The sequence below is a fragment of the Myotis myotis genome, unplaced genomic scaffold, assembly GCF_014108235.1.
Source record: "Myotis myotis isolate mMyoMyo1 unplaced genomic scaffold, mMyoMyo1.p scaffold_m19_p_1, whole genome shotgun sequence".
Lineage (NCBI taxonomy): Eukaryota > Metazoa > Chordata > Mammalia > Chiroptera > Vespertilionidae > Myotis > Myotis myotis.
Window position 1 is genome coordinate 189,623,092 of NW_023416313.1, and position 17,883 is coordinate 189,640,974.

At 39.4% G+C, this 17,883-nt stretch overlaps 1 protein-coding gene across 7 annotated transcripts in view; it reads left to right on the top strand.

The window, feature by feature from the left end:
* TMEM260 (transmembrane protein 260) overlaps positions 1 to 17,883 on the top strand; it is a 59,592-nt gene that overhangs the window by 15,422 nt on the left and 26,287 nt on the right. For all 7 annotated transcript variants that reach the window (XR_004967418.1, XR_004967423.1, XM_036308291.1 and 4 more), the window contains exons 4-6: positions 11,659 to 11,836; positions 13,129 to 13,242; positions 15,778 to 15,957. Coding sequence is in view for 5 of the 7 variants with exons in the window: in XM_036308291.1 (XP_036164184.1) it covers positions 11,659 to 11,836; positions 13,129 to 13,242; positions 15,778 to 15,957 (472 nt within the window). In the remaining 2 variants the exon portion in view is untranslated. The remainder of the gene's footprint in view (positions 1 to 11,658; positions 11,837 to 13,128; positions 13,243 to 15,777; positions 15,958 to 17,883) is intronic.

The window sequence follows — 17,883 nt, forward strand, 5'->3', positions numbered from 1 at the left end:
TTCAGCAGTGCACCTCTTTTTCAGTAGCTTAGCTTCCCACTCCGACCATTCTCCAGGTACAATGAAGAGATAAATATATGGGTGTTGATTATGTGAATGAGCCAGAAGGTAACATATAACTTTCATGAATAAGGCCCAGAAAGATAAGAACTTGGGAGGATGGAGGTGGTAGATTTGCTATTAATTGTATCTTGTTTTACCACACTGTAATCCAATACATTTTTTTAGTCATCGGTACGAGTTGACACTAAGAGTAATTTACTTACCAGTAGTGCCCAGATGCTACATTGTGGCCTTTCTACTCGACTCCACTTACTTCAAGGAGTTTTCTATGTAGAAGGAAGGTAGTATACTCTCCATGTTGGATTCTTTGAATGCAAGTAACACTGAAGACAAATACATTCGTGGATTTAATGAAGCACGTCAAATATGTGTTCTGAAAGAATCTCAGGTTTCTGTTATTTGCCTTTTGATGGAGGGTTAGACAAACATGTGACAATACATGAAAATCAAATGCCAGGTAGTGGAAAGAAAAATATACTTATCATCAATAGCAACCTGTGTCAGTGGTGTAAGTTGTAACCTCCTGATTTATCCACTGTGTCAACAGATGAATAGTTTTCCATCAGTGAGAAAACTATTGCACAATCATTACCTCTCTAAGGCATCTTATGTAGGCCTCATGGATTTTGTGGACTGAAGAGAAGGCAGTTATGTTTTAACCATGGAATTCTGAGCTTCGCATTTGTTAGGATGCTCTTAATAGCATCCCATGTTCTTACTCCATCTCCGCCCCCCAGTGGAGAATCTCTGTCATTTGCATTATCTGGGTGAAATTTTAAAAACTTGATCACCCTTCCCATACAACTATCATACTCTTGGTGTATCTTTCCTCATTGACTACCCAGTTGCTGTCTTAGAACGTGAGCTGCATGATTTTAGTGTCAACCCAAGTAAAAAGCAATTAGGTAGATGCATTTACTGCACATATACTGCAAAATAGATTTTATATTTAAAAAATAAATATGTAACAAAATTTATTTATATAAAAGAAAAGATACTTCAGTACATTTTGGATTATTTGCTATTTTGAATCATCCATATAATTGATATACTCTGTTAGCATGAGACCTTGAAAATTGATCATACCTCTGTAACAATGTAAAAATTTGCTTTTCATTGTTAGTATTGATGTGTCTTTTTTTTTTATTTATAATTTTATTGATTTTTTACAGAGAGGAAGGGAGAGAGATAGAGAGTTAGAAACATCGATGAGAGAGAAACATCGATCAGCTGCCTCTTGCACATCTCCTACTGGGGATGTGCCCGCAACCCAAGTACATGCCCTAGACCGGAATCGAACCCGGGACCTTTCAGTCCGCAGGCCGACGCTCTATCCACTGAGCCAAACCGGTTTCGGCTGATGTGTCTTTTACAATACAATATTGCATTACTAAAATAATCATAGTAATGGTGTTTGAAGGTGATCTTCATATAACTTCATTAGATGTTATCTCTATAAGTCAGGTTAGATTCTAAAAATATGTATTTCGTTTGAAGAAATGTCTCCCTTGAGCTTCTTCTGTGAGGCTCTATGAGAATTAGGTTGAGAATAGAAAACATTTTTTCTCATCTTATATCTAATTTATCATAAGGTGTTCTTAAGTTAACATGGAAAATAGTTTAGACTATTTGGCAATTTAGAGGTGAGTTCTGGTGAAAAGACTTCTTTTTATTCACAATCTCATTTGAATTTTTTTTCGTTCTCCAGCTTACTATTAGTTTTGTTGAAGTATTTCATCAATTTCAGTAGAAAAATGTGTGTCTTTTAATTTTAAGATGCCACTCTACACACTAAGTGTAGATAAATAAACTTATTTATTTCTTGGTTGTCTCTTAAAAAATAACTACTGAGCATATTTATTTAAAACAATAAAAGGAACATTGGAAGTAGGGCTCCTGGATTGCCAAGTGAAAACACAAAGATGCTTCTGATTATGTCATTTTTAATTGAAAAAAGCAACATCAGATTTAGTCTCTGGGTAGATCACAATTGTCTTATTTGAGGAACACTTACATGTATAGTCTGTCTGTACATTTGACTTTATGGATGATACCAAACAGCTCATTTTGTGGCCTCAGAACAGCAATTTTATTTAAAATTCATCTATATATATAAAAGCCTAAGCGACTGTTACAAACGAATGACCAGAACAACCAGAATGACTGGAACAACCGGTCAACCAGTCGCTATGTCATGCACTGACCACCAGGGGGCAGACGCTTAATGCAGGAGCTGCCCCCTGGTGGTCAGTGTGCTCCCACAGCCAAACTCCCGCGGCCCCTCCTCTACCTGCCCCCCTCCCCCATTCGGCTCTGATGCGGGGGGGGGGGGGGGGGGGGGCACTGGCCAACCTCCTGCGGTCCCTCCCCCCTGCTGGCTGGCAGCCCCCCATAGGCCTCGATTGCTGGCCAGACCAAGGGACCCCACCCATGCACAAATCCATGCACCGGGCCTCTAGTGTTTAAATAATAATGTGAGATTGGACATTTCTTCTATATATTTCTAAAAAAAATTACTTAACCAGAAATTTGTACTACCAACTAACAGTAAGATATGCAGTCAGGTTTATGAATAGTATTTCACTCTACGTACACAATTTAACTTTCCCAAAGAATGTTGTAAATATATTGTTGTAGCCTTTTCAGGAAAATAAAAATTCTATAGAGTGTGTGTTCTGGTTAGAATTATTGCCCCAAAGAGTTAGATTACAGCTAACTTCTTTAATCATTCACTCCAGGGCACCCTTCACTGAGAGGGATTCTAATTGGCTCCTAGGATAACAAAGGCCCCAGCAATCAATACAGGTAATGGATTAATTGTTGGCCCTAGGAATCCTGTAGATTCATAGGATTTATACCTTTTTTTAAAAACTCATAAATAAATAGATAACAGAAGTGCTTATTTCATCACCTCATTTGCTCAACAAGTTTAAGACTAGATTAGTCTTAGACATTTTCATCAAAGTGATTTTTACAGCATCACTTAGCATCATTTTTACTGTACATTTAATATCTTCTTCTGTCTCAAATTCACATGGCTTACCGATAGGGAAGGTTCATTGATATTTGGTTCAATAAGGTATAAGATGGAAATTCTGAGGTATTTTGTTTAACATAAAAATTTGAGAAAATGTAAAGGCTTCCTTTACATAGCAGTATGTGAAAGGCAATAGGAGTAATGTGAACCTTCTGTATTTTATTTATCATTCCCTTTGAAATATTTATGTTATAGACAAGGAATAAATCGCAATATGAAAAAATGCTTTGTAAGTAAATTGTAATTTCTATACTCTTGCTGAAAGAATATTTAAACACTTGAATTAAAGTACAGAATGCTGAAATGATTATTCCTTAGCATCTGTAAGATATATCCATATGGAAGTCACTTCATTAAAAAAATTTAAGAAAAAAATAAAAATGAATCCTTCAATTTCCCCCTAATTTTGTTACTAAGACACCACTTTTATAACAGTAAAGGATAGCAATGATACAGGATGTAGCTCTTAAAAGAAACAAAATTTACCCCAATACCATAACGTCTTTCCTTTTCCTTTCCACTTTTTACAATTAAAAAAAGTTGAATTTCTAGATAATGGCAGAAGTAATTTTATAAAGCATTATTTAGAAATGAATTGACTTAGGTTGAAGTAAATAGAAATTCTTGCTATTTAAAGAGCGTTGAAAATTAAAGGAAAAGCATAAACATATCAAATGGCTTTCCTAGCACACACACATATCCCACATTTATATATTTATTTCAGTCATACTTTTAATTTTAAAAATGCACTAATATGCTGACATGGCTATTCTGGTGTAAGTGGCCCAAAACTATTCCAGATACAGGGAACCTCATGTGCAAAGAAACCCAGAGATGGATAGAGATAGCTCATAAGTACAGAGACTTACAAGTCATTTAGTGTTGCTGAAACACAAAGTGTGAGATGGGCTATATCAAAAAATTAAGCTATGGGTGAGCTGAGATCCGATCATAAAAGGTCTTGTGTATCATGATGAGGAGCTTGTAGTGTTTTATAATCAAAGAAGACTTATTAAACGGTTGGAGGCAGAAAAGTACAAGATGAGATGTTTTAGATCCCTTGCTCTGGTGGCAATGGTGGGCCTAGGACTGGAGGCAGACAGTATACAAAGCTGTTGCATTGGTGTGAGCCTGAGGTGATGGTAATAGCTGAAATAGGGCAGTGGTGATATGGACGGAGACAAGAGGATGAGTTTTTAAAAATGTTTATGAAGTAAAATTGGCAGCGTGTGATGTGTTCAACAGGGAGAGAGGGAAGGGAGCTTTGATGGTGACTCCTAGGTTTCTTAGTTTAGATAACTAGGTAGATAATGAAAATCACTAAAAGAACCTCAGAGCAGGAGCCGTTTTAGGAAAGAGGATGAGAAATTAGTTTTGCACGTGTTGACATTGAAATTCTCCAGGACATCCAGAGTCGGAGTGGCTTTGTGGTGAGGTGTCCAGCAGTCAGTCAGAGATATGTATGTCCTAAATTAAGGGAGAGGCAGTGCTAGAGGTTTGGTCTGTCCAGTTTGTAGCTGGCAGTTGACATCAAGAGCGTAGATAAAGCCACCCAGGCAGAGTAAGTAGAGTGAGAAGAACAATTGCCTGGTAATGAAATCTTGGGGAACACTGACTTTAAAGGAGTTCATGCAAGAATAGGAGCTATTCAGAGAAAACACAGGAGGCAGATCAAAGCTATAGAAGGAAAACCAGAGGGATGTGAGGTCCCAGATGTCAGCTCAGTAGAGTGTGGCTGGGGGAGTAATCAAGACAGCAGAGAGGTCCCAAAAGCCTATGAGGCAGTTAGATGGTCGTCACTGGGGACCTTGGCGAGAGCAATGTCCATAGAGGGGTAGGGTGAGAATGGAGGGTAGAGGCTGCAGATGTGGACCCTGTGAGGCTAACACTGTGCTTAGCTATGGCCCTGAAACTTCCCTTTATGAGAGCATCCTGAGGTTATCTCTGACCAGGAAGGTGAAAGGAAGCATGCTCAGATAATGCAATATGCCTTGAACAATATAAGGAGACTGCCTACTTATAGAGTCAGTGAATAAATTGAAGACCTTCTCCAAAGTCTTCAGAAAGTCCTCATTCTTACCGTTGCTGACATCACTGATTTGTCAGCAAGGCACAGACTCAGCTTGCTGTGCACTGACATGGGCGTTCCAGCCCCTTGTTAGCACGCATGCGATGCTGTGGCGCTGGGCTCACACCTGTCTTCCCACACTGCATCGCCCTGCAGATTTACTCATGTGTGGCTTGTCTTCAGGACCAATACTTAGTTCTAATGAAAATTTTAAGATTTTGAGAACAGCTTCACATTGAACTTCCATTAGAGTCCAGTTTTATTTAACAGGCGGTTGCATCCTTCAACAATTTGATGTCTCCTTCTCCAACCTACTTTTCACTCCCTGCAGGACTTCAGCTGTCAGGCCGCTCATTTCCTTGATGCCCCTCCACTTGCCTCCCATTGAACTGAGACTGAGAACCCTGTGCTCATCCTTTTTGTCTCCTCCACCTGCCACCTGTGGCTTTACTTCCCTATCTAATGCAGGCCCATGGTTCATTCCTTTAACTCTCTTTCCGTCTTGCCATTCTGACTTACCTACCTAGTGAAGCCCCTCACCCTGGCTCAGGCTGCAGCCATGCAGACTGATGCTGCCATTCCACATCCACAGTCTGCAGTCTCTAGCCGCTGCTGAGCGTAGAGTGCTACCAACGAGTCCTCATTATATATCCCTCTGCAGCTTGTAAAGTATCTCTATTTTCCTGACCCACTCATCTGTACATGTTATGTGGTCAGTAGGTGTCAACAGATTTTGAATCTAAGCATAAAGCAAACTTTTATTTTTTTTATTTTTATTATTTTTTAATTAAATCTTTATTGTTCAGATTATTACATTTGTTCCTCTTTTTTCCCCCCATAACTCCCCTCCTCCCAGTTCCCGCCCCACCCTCCGCCCTCACTCCCCACCCACTGTCCTCATCCATAGGTGCACGATTTTTGTCCAGTCTCTTCCCGCATCTCCCACACCCCTTTCTCCCCCAAGAATAGTCAGTCCATTCCCTTTCTATGTCCCTGATTCTATTATGATCACCAGATTATTTGTTCACTTGATTCTTCGATTCACTTGTTGATAGATGCATGTTTGTTGTTCATAATTTGTATCTTTACCTTTTTCTTCTTCTTCCTCTTCTTAAAGGATACCTTTCAGCATTTCATATAATACTGGTTTGGTGGTGATGAACTCCTTTAGCTTTTCCTTATCTGTGAAGCTCTTTATCTGACCTTCAGTTCTGAATGATAGCTTTGCTGGATAAAGTAATCTTGGTTGTAGGTTCTTGGTATTCATCACTTTGAATATTTCTTGCCATTCCCTTCTGGCCTGCAAAGTTTCTGTTGAGAAATCAGCTGACAGTCGTATGGGTATTCCCTTGTAGGTAACTGAGTTTCTTTTTCTTGCTGCTTTTAGGATTTTCTCTTTGTCTTTTGCTCTTGGCATTTTAATTATGATGTGTCTTGGTGTGGTCCTCTTTGGATTCCTTTTGTTTGGGGTTCTCTGCGCTTCCTGGACCTGTAAGTCTATTTCTTTCACCAGGTGGGGGAAGTTTTCTGTCATTATTTCTTCAAATAGGTTTTCAATATCTTGCTCTCTCTCATCTTCTGGCACCCCTATAATTCTGATGTTGGTACGCTTGAAGCTGTCCCAGAGGCTCCTTACACTATCTTCGTATTTTCGGATTCTTTTTTCATTTTGCTTTTCCAATTGGGTATTTTTTGCTTCTTTGCATTTCGAATCTTTGACTTGATTCTTGTGCTCCTCTGGTCTGCTGTTGGGTGTCTGTACAATATTCTTTATTTCAGTCAGTGTATGCTTAATTTCTAGTTGGTTCTTTATCACAATATCGAGGGTCTCATTAGATTTCTTGAGGATCTCACTACATTTATCGGCGGTCTCACCAGTCTTTTCGAGGGCCTTACTAAGTTTATTGGCAGCTTCTAGACAGTTCTTGAGAGACCTTAAAAGTGTGGTTTTGAGCTCTATATCTTCCATTTCTGACATTTGCGTCCTGTTTCTTTGTCTCCGCATTTTTTTATCTTTTCTTGGTGCACCCCCTAGTGGTCTTTGTGTGCAGTCTTGTTCTAGTTAAGCCTTGATTGTTGTCGGCAATACCGGGGGTGATTTGACCTCCAGGCTAACTGGCTATGAGAGCCAGCTGTGTCTGCAGTGGGAGAGCTTCTGTGCTGGATCTCTAGGGCGGTGCTAATCTAGCGTTTGCCTGAGGCTATCTGGCAAATGGCTCTGCGCAGGGCTTGGGCAGGGTGGGTCCCTGGGGATCTACATGGCGGGCTGGATCGAGCAGTTATGGCTGCTCTCAGTTCAGTTCCTAGGGGCTCTGCCTCACAGAGTCCCAGCAACCGCTGCAAAGCTCGGAGAGAAAGCTGCCTTCGAGTTCCGACCGAAGCCAGACAGTCCCGCTTCTCCTGTTTGAGTCTGGGTCCCTAGAGACTCGCCCGGATCTGGAGCTCAGAGTCTGAAACTCCCTCCCGATTGAAAACAACAACCGCGCCCTCCGCCGCCAGCCCGCTCCGTGCGCACTCCGAACCTGAGTATTTCACTTCAGCACTGCGCCTCCTCTGAGCCTGGGTATGATATTCTCTTTCCTCCTAGTTATAGAATTTCCACTCAGCCAGCCTTCCTGTGGTTCTGGATGATGTTCGTTCCGTCTTTTAGGTGTACCCTTGAATTGGTTGTTCGAGGCAGCAATCTCCGGCGTTAACCTATGCCGCCATCTTGGTTTCTCCTCAATCGCATAAAGCAAACTTTTAAAGGCAGTGTGTTCAAGTGTGTGTATTTTAAGGGACAGTCACAGTTTGATTTATAACATATACTAAAAACCTTTTATTGTCACTTTAAATGGATTATCTCTATAAAGCTATTTTTTACAAAAGGAACTACTCAAATCTAGAATTGAAAAAAAAGAAAAGAAAAGGAAGTTGGAGAGCCCAGGGAATTTCTGGCCAGGCTGGATTACCAGGCTCTGAGCCTGAAACATCCAGAGTCCTAGGCAGGTATGGTCTTCTAGTCACTGGTGAAAACACCATTAGCTGTCCTCTCTGGGCACCAGACACCCCAGCTCACACTACCAGCTGACCTGGATTCTGAACATTGCCCCTGAAGGTGCTGCCGTCATTTTCTATGGAAATTACGGAGAAATGCCACCAGCCATGCCTGAATGTATTTTGTCCCCATCCCTGCTTCTTCGCCTCACCAGTTTCCAAGTCAAAGAATGGAATGGGTGCTTCTGATAGGCAGAGCCCAAGTCATACACCCATGCTCTAGCTGCAAGGGAGGCTGGAAAAGTATTTTGTATTCTCAGCATGTATAATAGGAGAGGGCTATGCCTCATTAGCTGGGAATCCCTCAAGCATAGAAAGGGATTTTAGATTACCCCTTTGTTTTCATTTTATATTAGGACTACAACCCAAATTCTGGTAAGACTTAATTTGATTTCTAAGCAAGCTCATTTGAAATACTAAAAAGATCAAGATTATAGGTTTGATTTCCATTACTGGTTTTATGATGTTACCTCTCTTCTATAACCATACTCAGTAGTCTAATAAATCATTTCTCTGATACCAAGGAAAATTGGGTGTTAAGAATCTATGGATTATTCTTTGCAAAACCATCCTGACCTTGGCATGGGGAGTTGGCAATTCAGATTATAGAACTTGTTGATGTACAATTAGTCTTCAATAAAATGCTAATGTATATAAGTAATTGTAATAGTCTAAGGTAACTGGATAAATTTTTTCACTGAAGTTTATCATTTTATCTTACTCTTCAATTTTTAAAACCTTATCAAATATGTGAAAAGACAGTTATTCCAATAATTAATGTCAACAATTCAAACACTTTAGGATGTCTTCCTGAGCATAATAACGTGTTAAAAATCATAATAGATTAATGACTCTTGAGATTTCTTCCTGAGGATGCAGACATATCAGGACTGTCATCTCTTCAGTTCTCTTTAATTAACTGACGGTTTTAAACTTTGACTAATTGCCCTTTCGGGTGTGTGTGTGTGTGTGAGGTGGAGTGTTAAAACCAGTCTTGAGAGATGTTGAACACCATTCAAGCTGATAGTGTGTTGTTTTGATGAAAGAGAAATAAACACAATTCTAATAACTGATAAAATTTTTATTCTATTCTTCACTCCAGGGGAGTACATATTTAACCAATAAAGTACATTATATCATTAATATAGAATGAATTATTTGGCATTAAAACTAAAATAACCACCTTTTACTCCATAATGTAATGGCACTAAATAGCTAGACGAACTGTTTGGATTCCGGTTCTGCTGCTTAATTGCCATTGGCCTTGGAAAAATCACTTTGCTTCTCTTGGCCTCAGTTTCTTTCTTTGAAAAGAAATAAATAGTATCTATTTAAATGAATTTATATAAGGTAAGCACTTAGAACAATACCTGGTACATGGCAGGCAAAAAACTCAATAAATGTCAGCAAATTATTTCTGGAGTTTATTGATTTATTTTTTAACTTTTTTTGGACATAATTTCAGATTTATAGAGAAGTGGCAGGAATAGCCCAGTCTTTGTATAACCTCCACCCAAGTTCCCCAAACGTTAATATTTTACCACATTTGCTTTGTCCTTGTTTCTGTGTGTATCATTTTGTTTTTAACCTTTAAAGAGTAAGTTGCAGTCACTGCACCCTTTCACCCTTAATTATTTCAGAGTGTGGTTCTTAAAACCAAGAACATTTTTTAATGTATTCACAGTGCAGTTCTCAAAATCAGGAAATTATCACTGATACAACATTATTGTCTAATCTATAGATTTGATTCAGATTTTGCCAGTTGTCCCAATAATGCCCTTTATAGCAGAAGAAAATCCCAGATTGTGCCTTTTATTCTACTGTCATATCCCTTCATTCTCCTTAATTCCTTAAAAAGTTCCTCGTGGCTTTTTTGGTCTTTTAAGACCTTAAAATTTTTTCATACATACTGGCCAGTTATTTTGTAGAATGTTCTTCAATTTGAGTTTGTTCCCTCATGTTTAGACTTAGGTAAGGAATTTTTTGTAGGAATATCATAGATATACTGTGTTTGTCCCATTACTGGGCTGTTAACCTTGATCATGTGGGTAAGATGGGGTCTGCCACTGTAGCGTTACCACTTTTCCCTTTGTAATTAGTCTGTGTAAAGGGAGATACGGTTAGACTATTAGTAACTGTTTTCCCCTATAATGGTTGATTATGAACCATAGAATTACTACATAATTTTTTATACAAAACAATACAATTAAAAAGTAATGATGTGGGGTCATATAAATCAAAATTATTAGAACAGAAGTGCCTGCTGAATTTTATAACACTTGCTAGACATATTTACAATAGCTTTAATTTTCATAGCTTTAGACTTACAGTGAAATAGGAAGTTGTTTTGGTTTGATATACACTAGTATATTCAACCATATTACCAGTCTTGAATCATGTCTGAATTGACATCCAGATTCCTGACTGATTTGAAATGTATGGCTCTTGTTGGCATTTGGGGGATGAGGAATTTGTTTCTAAGTGCAGCATTTGGTTCTTTCTGCATTATTCAAATTCCCATACCTGTTCCTCTCTTTAAAAATATATTGTTTTTAACTTCAACTCTGTGTAAAGAAGAAATCATGAGAAACTAAGCACTTAGCTAGCAAGACCTTAAAATCACCAAATATTGTGACCAAGAGATGCTTCGCCATATGTTGGGAGATGAGTATAGAAAGTACCTGGATCCAAACATTCCCGGGGAGTGAGAATGAGGGTTCCTGAACAGATATTTTGCCATTTTCTTAATTTTTACAATTAAGCATATTTCAGTCTTAACCAGACCATCATGCTTTGTGGATATAGGAAGAAAAATGACACAGGTTATCTCTCTAGCTCAGCGGTTCTCAACCTGTGGGTCGTGACCCCTTTGGGGGTCGAACGACCCTTTCACCGGGGTCGCCTGAGACCATCAGAAAACACATATATGATTACATATTGTTTTTGTGATTAATCACTATGCTTTAATTATGTTCAATTTGTAACAATGAAAATACATCCTGCATATCAGATGTTTACATTACGATTCATAACAGCAGCAAAATTATAGTTATGAAGTAGCAATGAAAATAATTTTATGGTTGGGGGTCACCACAACATGAGGAACTATATTAAAGGGTCGCGCATTAGGAAGGTTGAGAACCACTGCTCTAGCTACTAACTCTTCAGGCTTTCTGAACTGGCTTGAACCCTAGAGGTTACGTCTGAGAACTAAACCTCATGTCATCCACAGGATACCAAGCAGGCTTGTTCATTTATGTTAGTAGGTTAACATATGGACTTCTAATTAAAATCTGTTGGAGAATATTATTACGTGGAGGAATGTATTAACCATGTAGTGTGTTGGGATAGTGCTGGGTGACTGTCATAATTTCCACTGCTACAGTTATAAAAAGGAGAATAAAGTCGGTTCTTTTTGTTGGGAAAGAAGATTTCATGTTATCTATATTTGCAGGCTTTCTGGCTCACATGCGGGAGGAATCCTTGCTGCGGGGGTGTTTTCATTTTCTCGTCTAACATGGCAGTGGTCCATCGCAGCGGAGGTTTTTAGCTTAAACAATCTGTTTGTGGGGCTGCTTATGGCTCTTACTGTACATTTCGAGGAGGCAGCAACCGCAAAAGAAAGATCAAAGGTAACCTATTTTGAGCACAGTGAAATCACTTTGTGTTTTTATTTTTAGATAGATGCGTGTTTCTTTTAAACTTTGGTTTAGATATTGTTTATCTGTTCTGATTACTGTCAAGGTAATGTAGGCATATTGAGAGAGAAAATATTCTCAGGTCTTTTATTGTGGACCATGAGAGACTTTATAAAACATGGGATTTTCCCCCCCTTGGAGTTCAAAAGTTTTTTGGAGAAGGAGGGAATTCTGAAATCCCCTTTGATTCCTATGGGAAAGATAGGCTTGGTTAATTCCACCAGTGTGTGTGTGTGTGTGTGTGCGTGTGCGTGTGCACGCGCAAGAGAGAGAAAGATCGTAATATGCCAAGCTCTAGATTGACCACTTTAAATTACCACTTTAAATTATATACAATTCTGGTAGAGTGACTTATTACCCAATTCCAAAAAAATGATCAAATTTGTACTTTTTGAAAAAAATTTAAATTCTTTACTGTTGAAACTATTACATATATCTCCTTTTTTCCCTGTTGACCTCTCCCCAAATTTGTACTTTTTAAGAGGAGAGAACCAAATGTAAGAATGAAGTAGTTCAGAAGAGATTACAATGAATTCTATGATAGGCACTATCGTCAAGATAATTTGAAGCTGGAAGGAAGCCTGTCTCCTAAGAGCTTACAGTCTACACATTGGAAAATGTCAAATCATCTCTGTATAGGCAGCATTGTGTTGTTAGGGAATATAGAACCAAAAAAACCATTGTGGTTATCTGTGGCTTCCGTAACACATCTGTGATACTATTAGAGTTTTTTTGTTGTTTAAAATAAACTTTTTTCTGATTCTGAAAATAATGCATGTTCAAAAAAAAAAGTAAAAACACCACCCATTGATAACCAGGTTTTAAATAAATAGTGTTATATTTCATTTATTTAATTTATTGGGAGAAAAAGTAAAGCAAATATTGTTGAATTTTAGTTATAGATTTTACTCAAATAAGAATTATATGACATCCTATTAGTGTTAGGACTTATCTAGTCCTCATACAGGACTTTCTGAAATTTAGTTTGAAGACAATTATTTAAGGTCAAACTGAAATACTTTGATAAGAATGAAAAATATTAATAAAAATAGTGGTGATAAATATTAGTGACTGGTAAAAATTGACTGCTTGTGTCTAAGCAATTGATTTTTAATCTGACCTGTGGTATGCCTAGTTTTAATATACAGAATAGTTTTTTACTATTGTGCTTACTTAGAGTTTTAGGTGAATATTTAACTTGTTTTTTATTTTTACTTTATTTTCAGATAGCTAAAATTGGTGCTTTCTGCTGTGGCCTTAGCTTATGTAATCAGCACACAATAGTACTCTATGTTTTGTGCATAATACCATGGGTTCTCTTTCGACTTTGCAAAGAGAAGGTAGGTTTTGAATTTTGTAAAAATGGAAGTTCATAATATTTTATTTAGGCCCAATACAACATATGTCACCATGGAATTTACTTTTTATTTTCAGTTTTATATATTGTTTAAATTACCTTAGGTCCTAACAACATTGAAAAAATAAGATTTTTGACAAAAATTCTGCTGTATTGATTACAGTGGCATCTGGCCTATTTTGTAATTTTCTTATGGATTATGAATGGCTGGGATCTCTGCTCAGGCAGCAGGAATGCAGTTTCCCAAGATCTGAGCACTGGTTGCTTTGTCAGCCCGGCTTCCCTTCTCCATCTCTGTCTGATCCTCAGCAGCTGAGCCCTGCAAATGCCCCCAGTGGTCCCCATGAGGTGAGACTCGAGGAGGCTTCCTAGAAAGCGTCCTGCAATGCAGGAGGAGCTGGATGTCCACTGGGAAGCCGTAGCCCCAGGGCGTCCTCTTCTGCAGTGCTGTGCTGGCCCCACCGGAGGGGTGGTGCAGTCGCTTCCAACGCAGTCCTCAGTCTCTGTGTTCCAGGGACAGGCTTCGGCCTCAGCCTGGATTCGGGCACTTGCACAATGGTGTTTTGTCTATGGATAGCTGCTGGTTGGTCTTTTTGTGAGGAGACTGAAGTCAGGAATGATCTATGTTACCAACTTAATGGTGTCACTCTTAGCCAGCTGTCTGACGTCCGAGAAGGTACATTGAGATGTCTGAGAGGTGCGTCCTCTGGCAAGAACCTGACAACCAAGTGTTAGATGGTTGAGAGGGGAGGCCATGCTTTGTGTAAAACATGCAGGACTCAGAGCTGGCAAGTTAGGAGGCTGGTTTGAGAGCCTGTTGGCCCTGTGCTGAGGCCAGCTACTGATGAAGGATGAAATTTTGGGAAGAAAGACTCTTCAAAGGACCTGTCATTTCCATTATTTAAATAACAGAGGCTAGAAAATAAGGTCTACCCATGGAGAGACAGGGTAGTTGGATTTGAGGCAGAGGAAGAAGTCCTGAGTCAGTTAGTTGGTTGCAATTCTGGCTGCTCACTTGAATGATCTGGGAAGTTTTGAAAGAGTGAATGTGTTTTTATATGTGTGTACATATAGGGTGTCCCAAAAATGCATACACACACTGAATAATTATAAAGCATGTTTATTAAAATACATTTCATTTTCAGAATTGAGCTATCAGCTGTTAAAGTGTATATACATTTTTTGGGACACCCTGTATATTAATGTATGTATCTGTGTGTTTACGCATATATATTTATGTGTGTGTGTGTATACAGGGTGAGGCTTAGACACTGATATTATTTACAAGCTCTCCAGGTGATTCTAGTGTATGCGCAGCTAGGACATGGAACCACTCTCCTGGGCCCTGTGGATAGCTTTCATGTAACTGTTTCCTGTTTCTTTCCTGCACAATTCTGCAGCAGTTGCATCTTGCCATTCTGTAATATGCAGAAACTGCCAAAATGCAAGCATTCACTTTCTTTAAGACTGCTTTTAAGAATAGCAAAGGCATGTTGTTCAGTTAGTTATTTCTTACACTCTTTTCATGCTGTCATTTTTTATGTATCTCATTACCACTTTAGGAATAGCAAATCAGTACTATAATAAAAACACTCCATAATCAATTAAGAATGTTTATTTGAAAATATTGATATAAGTCAGCTGCTTGTTGTATGTCTGGTGAATGTGAATCTTGATTCTTATATCCATTGTCACATATGAATTTCCCTTTTTTGTAAAGAAAAAATTGGCAATTTCCAATGATGATATTTATAAGAGACCCCCTTTCCCGATTACTACAGCGAACACTATTTGAATCTTTGTAGTAGTACACCAGAATTCTTTTGGACTTAATCTTTATAAGATTTTGTCAATATTATCCTTCATTTTAGAGGTGTGCAAATGAGAAATATAGTCTCTATAGAGGCAACTTTGTATATAGAACAACACTTTTCCTTTAGTACTTCATTCTATATGTAAATTGAGGATAAAGAGCATTTGGGTGAGCTGGGAGGTTATTTAAAAATTAGCTTCATTTGTGCCAAATATTTCCATGATATGACCCAAAATCTTGTAGAAAGATTCATATTATAATGTATAATCATAATAGAGCATATAGCTAAAGTCTACTCCTGATGAAGGTGATGAAATCAGTTTGCATTAGGACAATATTTGGGGGCATATTCAAAATCAACTGAACAGCGTAATCACTGCCAATTGGGTTATCCCTGCAATGCTGCATGTCATGACATGGTTTTAATTTTAAAAGATGCAATAAAAATGGTACTTAAGGGTCTTCGCTAAAATTATTTGCTTCACTCAGATTTCACCTGCCATGCAAAGGAGTTCAGGCTGAGCACTTTTCTAGTAATCCCTGGCAGTCAGAAGGTTTAACCTAGCATTCTGTGGCGACTTCATATAAGTTGAGAGATCAGCGCTGAGTAAACATGGTTGATGTTTTCCTCGATGTGTTCTTGAAGTTCCAGGAAGAATCTACTAGGATAGACATTGTCACACAACACCCTGTGCTCTGATGCAGGAACTCTCCCGGGGCTCTGTGTTGAAGCTGAGTCTGTGCTTCTCTGCTGGTTTGCTGCCCTACATCTATCTTCCTATCTCATCCTACCTCAATCAAGCCCGCTGGACCTGGGGAGACCAGACAACGGTGCTGGGATTTTTGACTCATTTTCTCAGGGAAGAATATGGAACATTCAATCTGGTAAATTTATACTTAAAGCTCTTTTAAGGAATAAGTGGCAAAACTTCCGTGTTCTGCCTGGACCTCGATTGAAAGAAAGAAAAAAACAATGTTTGTCAATGGCAGTATGGAGAATTTTTATTTCAGTTATTTATGGAACAAATTTGCCCATTGAAATGTGACCTTTAATATATGTAAGAAAAAAAAAATGGGATCCCTTAACCTGACGTTATACCGTTATATATCCTGAATGTATTTTAGGGTAACAAGCATTCAAAAGGCTCTGCTGCCAGCACTTGGAAGCATTTCCATAGTGCTGGGGGTCACTTTGGGCTCTTGGTCTGTAATTTAAAATATCTGGAAAGATTAAGAAAAAGAAAACTCGATTTTTAATTTACTTTGACCAAGACGTTCTTTTTATATATATGATGAATAGTGTTCATGTTAGTATTTAGTGTAATGCCTATGTGTAAAGGCTTTATAAAATATAATTTCACTAAGTGTGTAAAATTTACTATGTCCTAAAGAAGATCAAAAGGGCTTGTTTTTCTTAAAACATATTAGGGGAAAACACTAAAGTGGTTACCGTATAGGTTATCTGAAAAATAAAAAGATAATCAGATGGGTTTTTATTTTAATATAGACAGTTGTATCAGACTTTCATGGTTTGTGCTTTTTGTGTCTTAAGAAGGCAAATCTCAAAAGAATACATATTATATGACACCATTTATACAAAATTCTAAGCCATGCAAAAATTAAACAATCTATTTCTCAAGGATATATACAAAAGTAGTAAACCTACATATTTTAGAAAATTTATGGGAGATGAGGAAGGCCAGGCTGTGTGAGATACCTTATGTATTCATGTAGTTCTGTTTCTTAAATGAATGGTAGATCTATAGATTTTTCAAAACTATCACTTAAATATACATTATACTAGAGGCCCAGTGCACAAATTCGTGCATGGGTAGAGTCCCTCGGCCTGGCCAGTGATTGGGGCCAATCGGAGCCATCTTGCCCAGTTCCAATTGGGGCCGATAGGGGCCGGCTGACCAGGGGGAGGGACCGCGGGAGATTGGCTGGCCACAGGAGGTTGGATGTGGGAGTGCACTGACCACCAGGAGGCAGCTCCTGTGTTGAGTGTCTGTTCCCTGGTGGTCAGTGTGCGTCATAGCAACCAGCCCACCAGTCGGTCGGTCGCTTTGGCTTTTATGTATATTGATATGTTGTTTGTATGTTAAAGATATCCTAATATATAAAGAGCAAGGGTCTGTTACAACCTAAACATCCAGAAGGACAACCGAACACAGGCTAGGGTCCCGACCCACACGGCGGAAGTTAATCCTGGGTCCCAGCCACCAGCGGTGGAAGTCAGCCCTGGGTCCTTGCCACCCGCGGTGGGAGTCAGTCCTGGGTCCTGTCTGCCCGTGGCATGGCGGTGGGAGGGAGCTATGGGCCCTGGCCGATTGCTGCGTGGTAGCAGGAGGGAGCTGTGGGAACGGAGCCATGCTGCCATCGGACTGGCCTCTTATTCCCTACCCCCAGCCTACAGGCTCCGGAGACGGAGCTATGCTGCAGTCGGACTGGCCTCTTGGTCCCTCCCCCTGCCCACAGGCTCTGGGGAACCAGAGCCATGCTGCGATCTAGGAATCTTGGTCCCTCCCCCTTCCCGCAGGCTCCGGGGAACTGGAGCCATGCTGCGATTGGACTGGCCTCTTAGTCTCTCCTCCCCCTTACCGCCCCCTTCCCCCCCCCCCCCCCCCCCGCACAGGACCAGGGAACCACAGCCATGTCGTGATGGAACTGGACCCTACCCGAGGGGTCCCAGATTGTGAGAGTGTGCAGGCTGGGCTGAGAGACACCCCCCACCCCCCCGAGTGCACGAATTTTCGTGCACTGGGGCTCTAGTTTAATAATGAAATAGGTTAATAAAAGCATAATTATTTT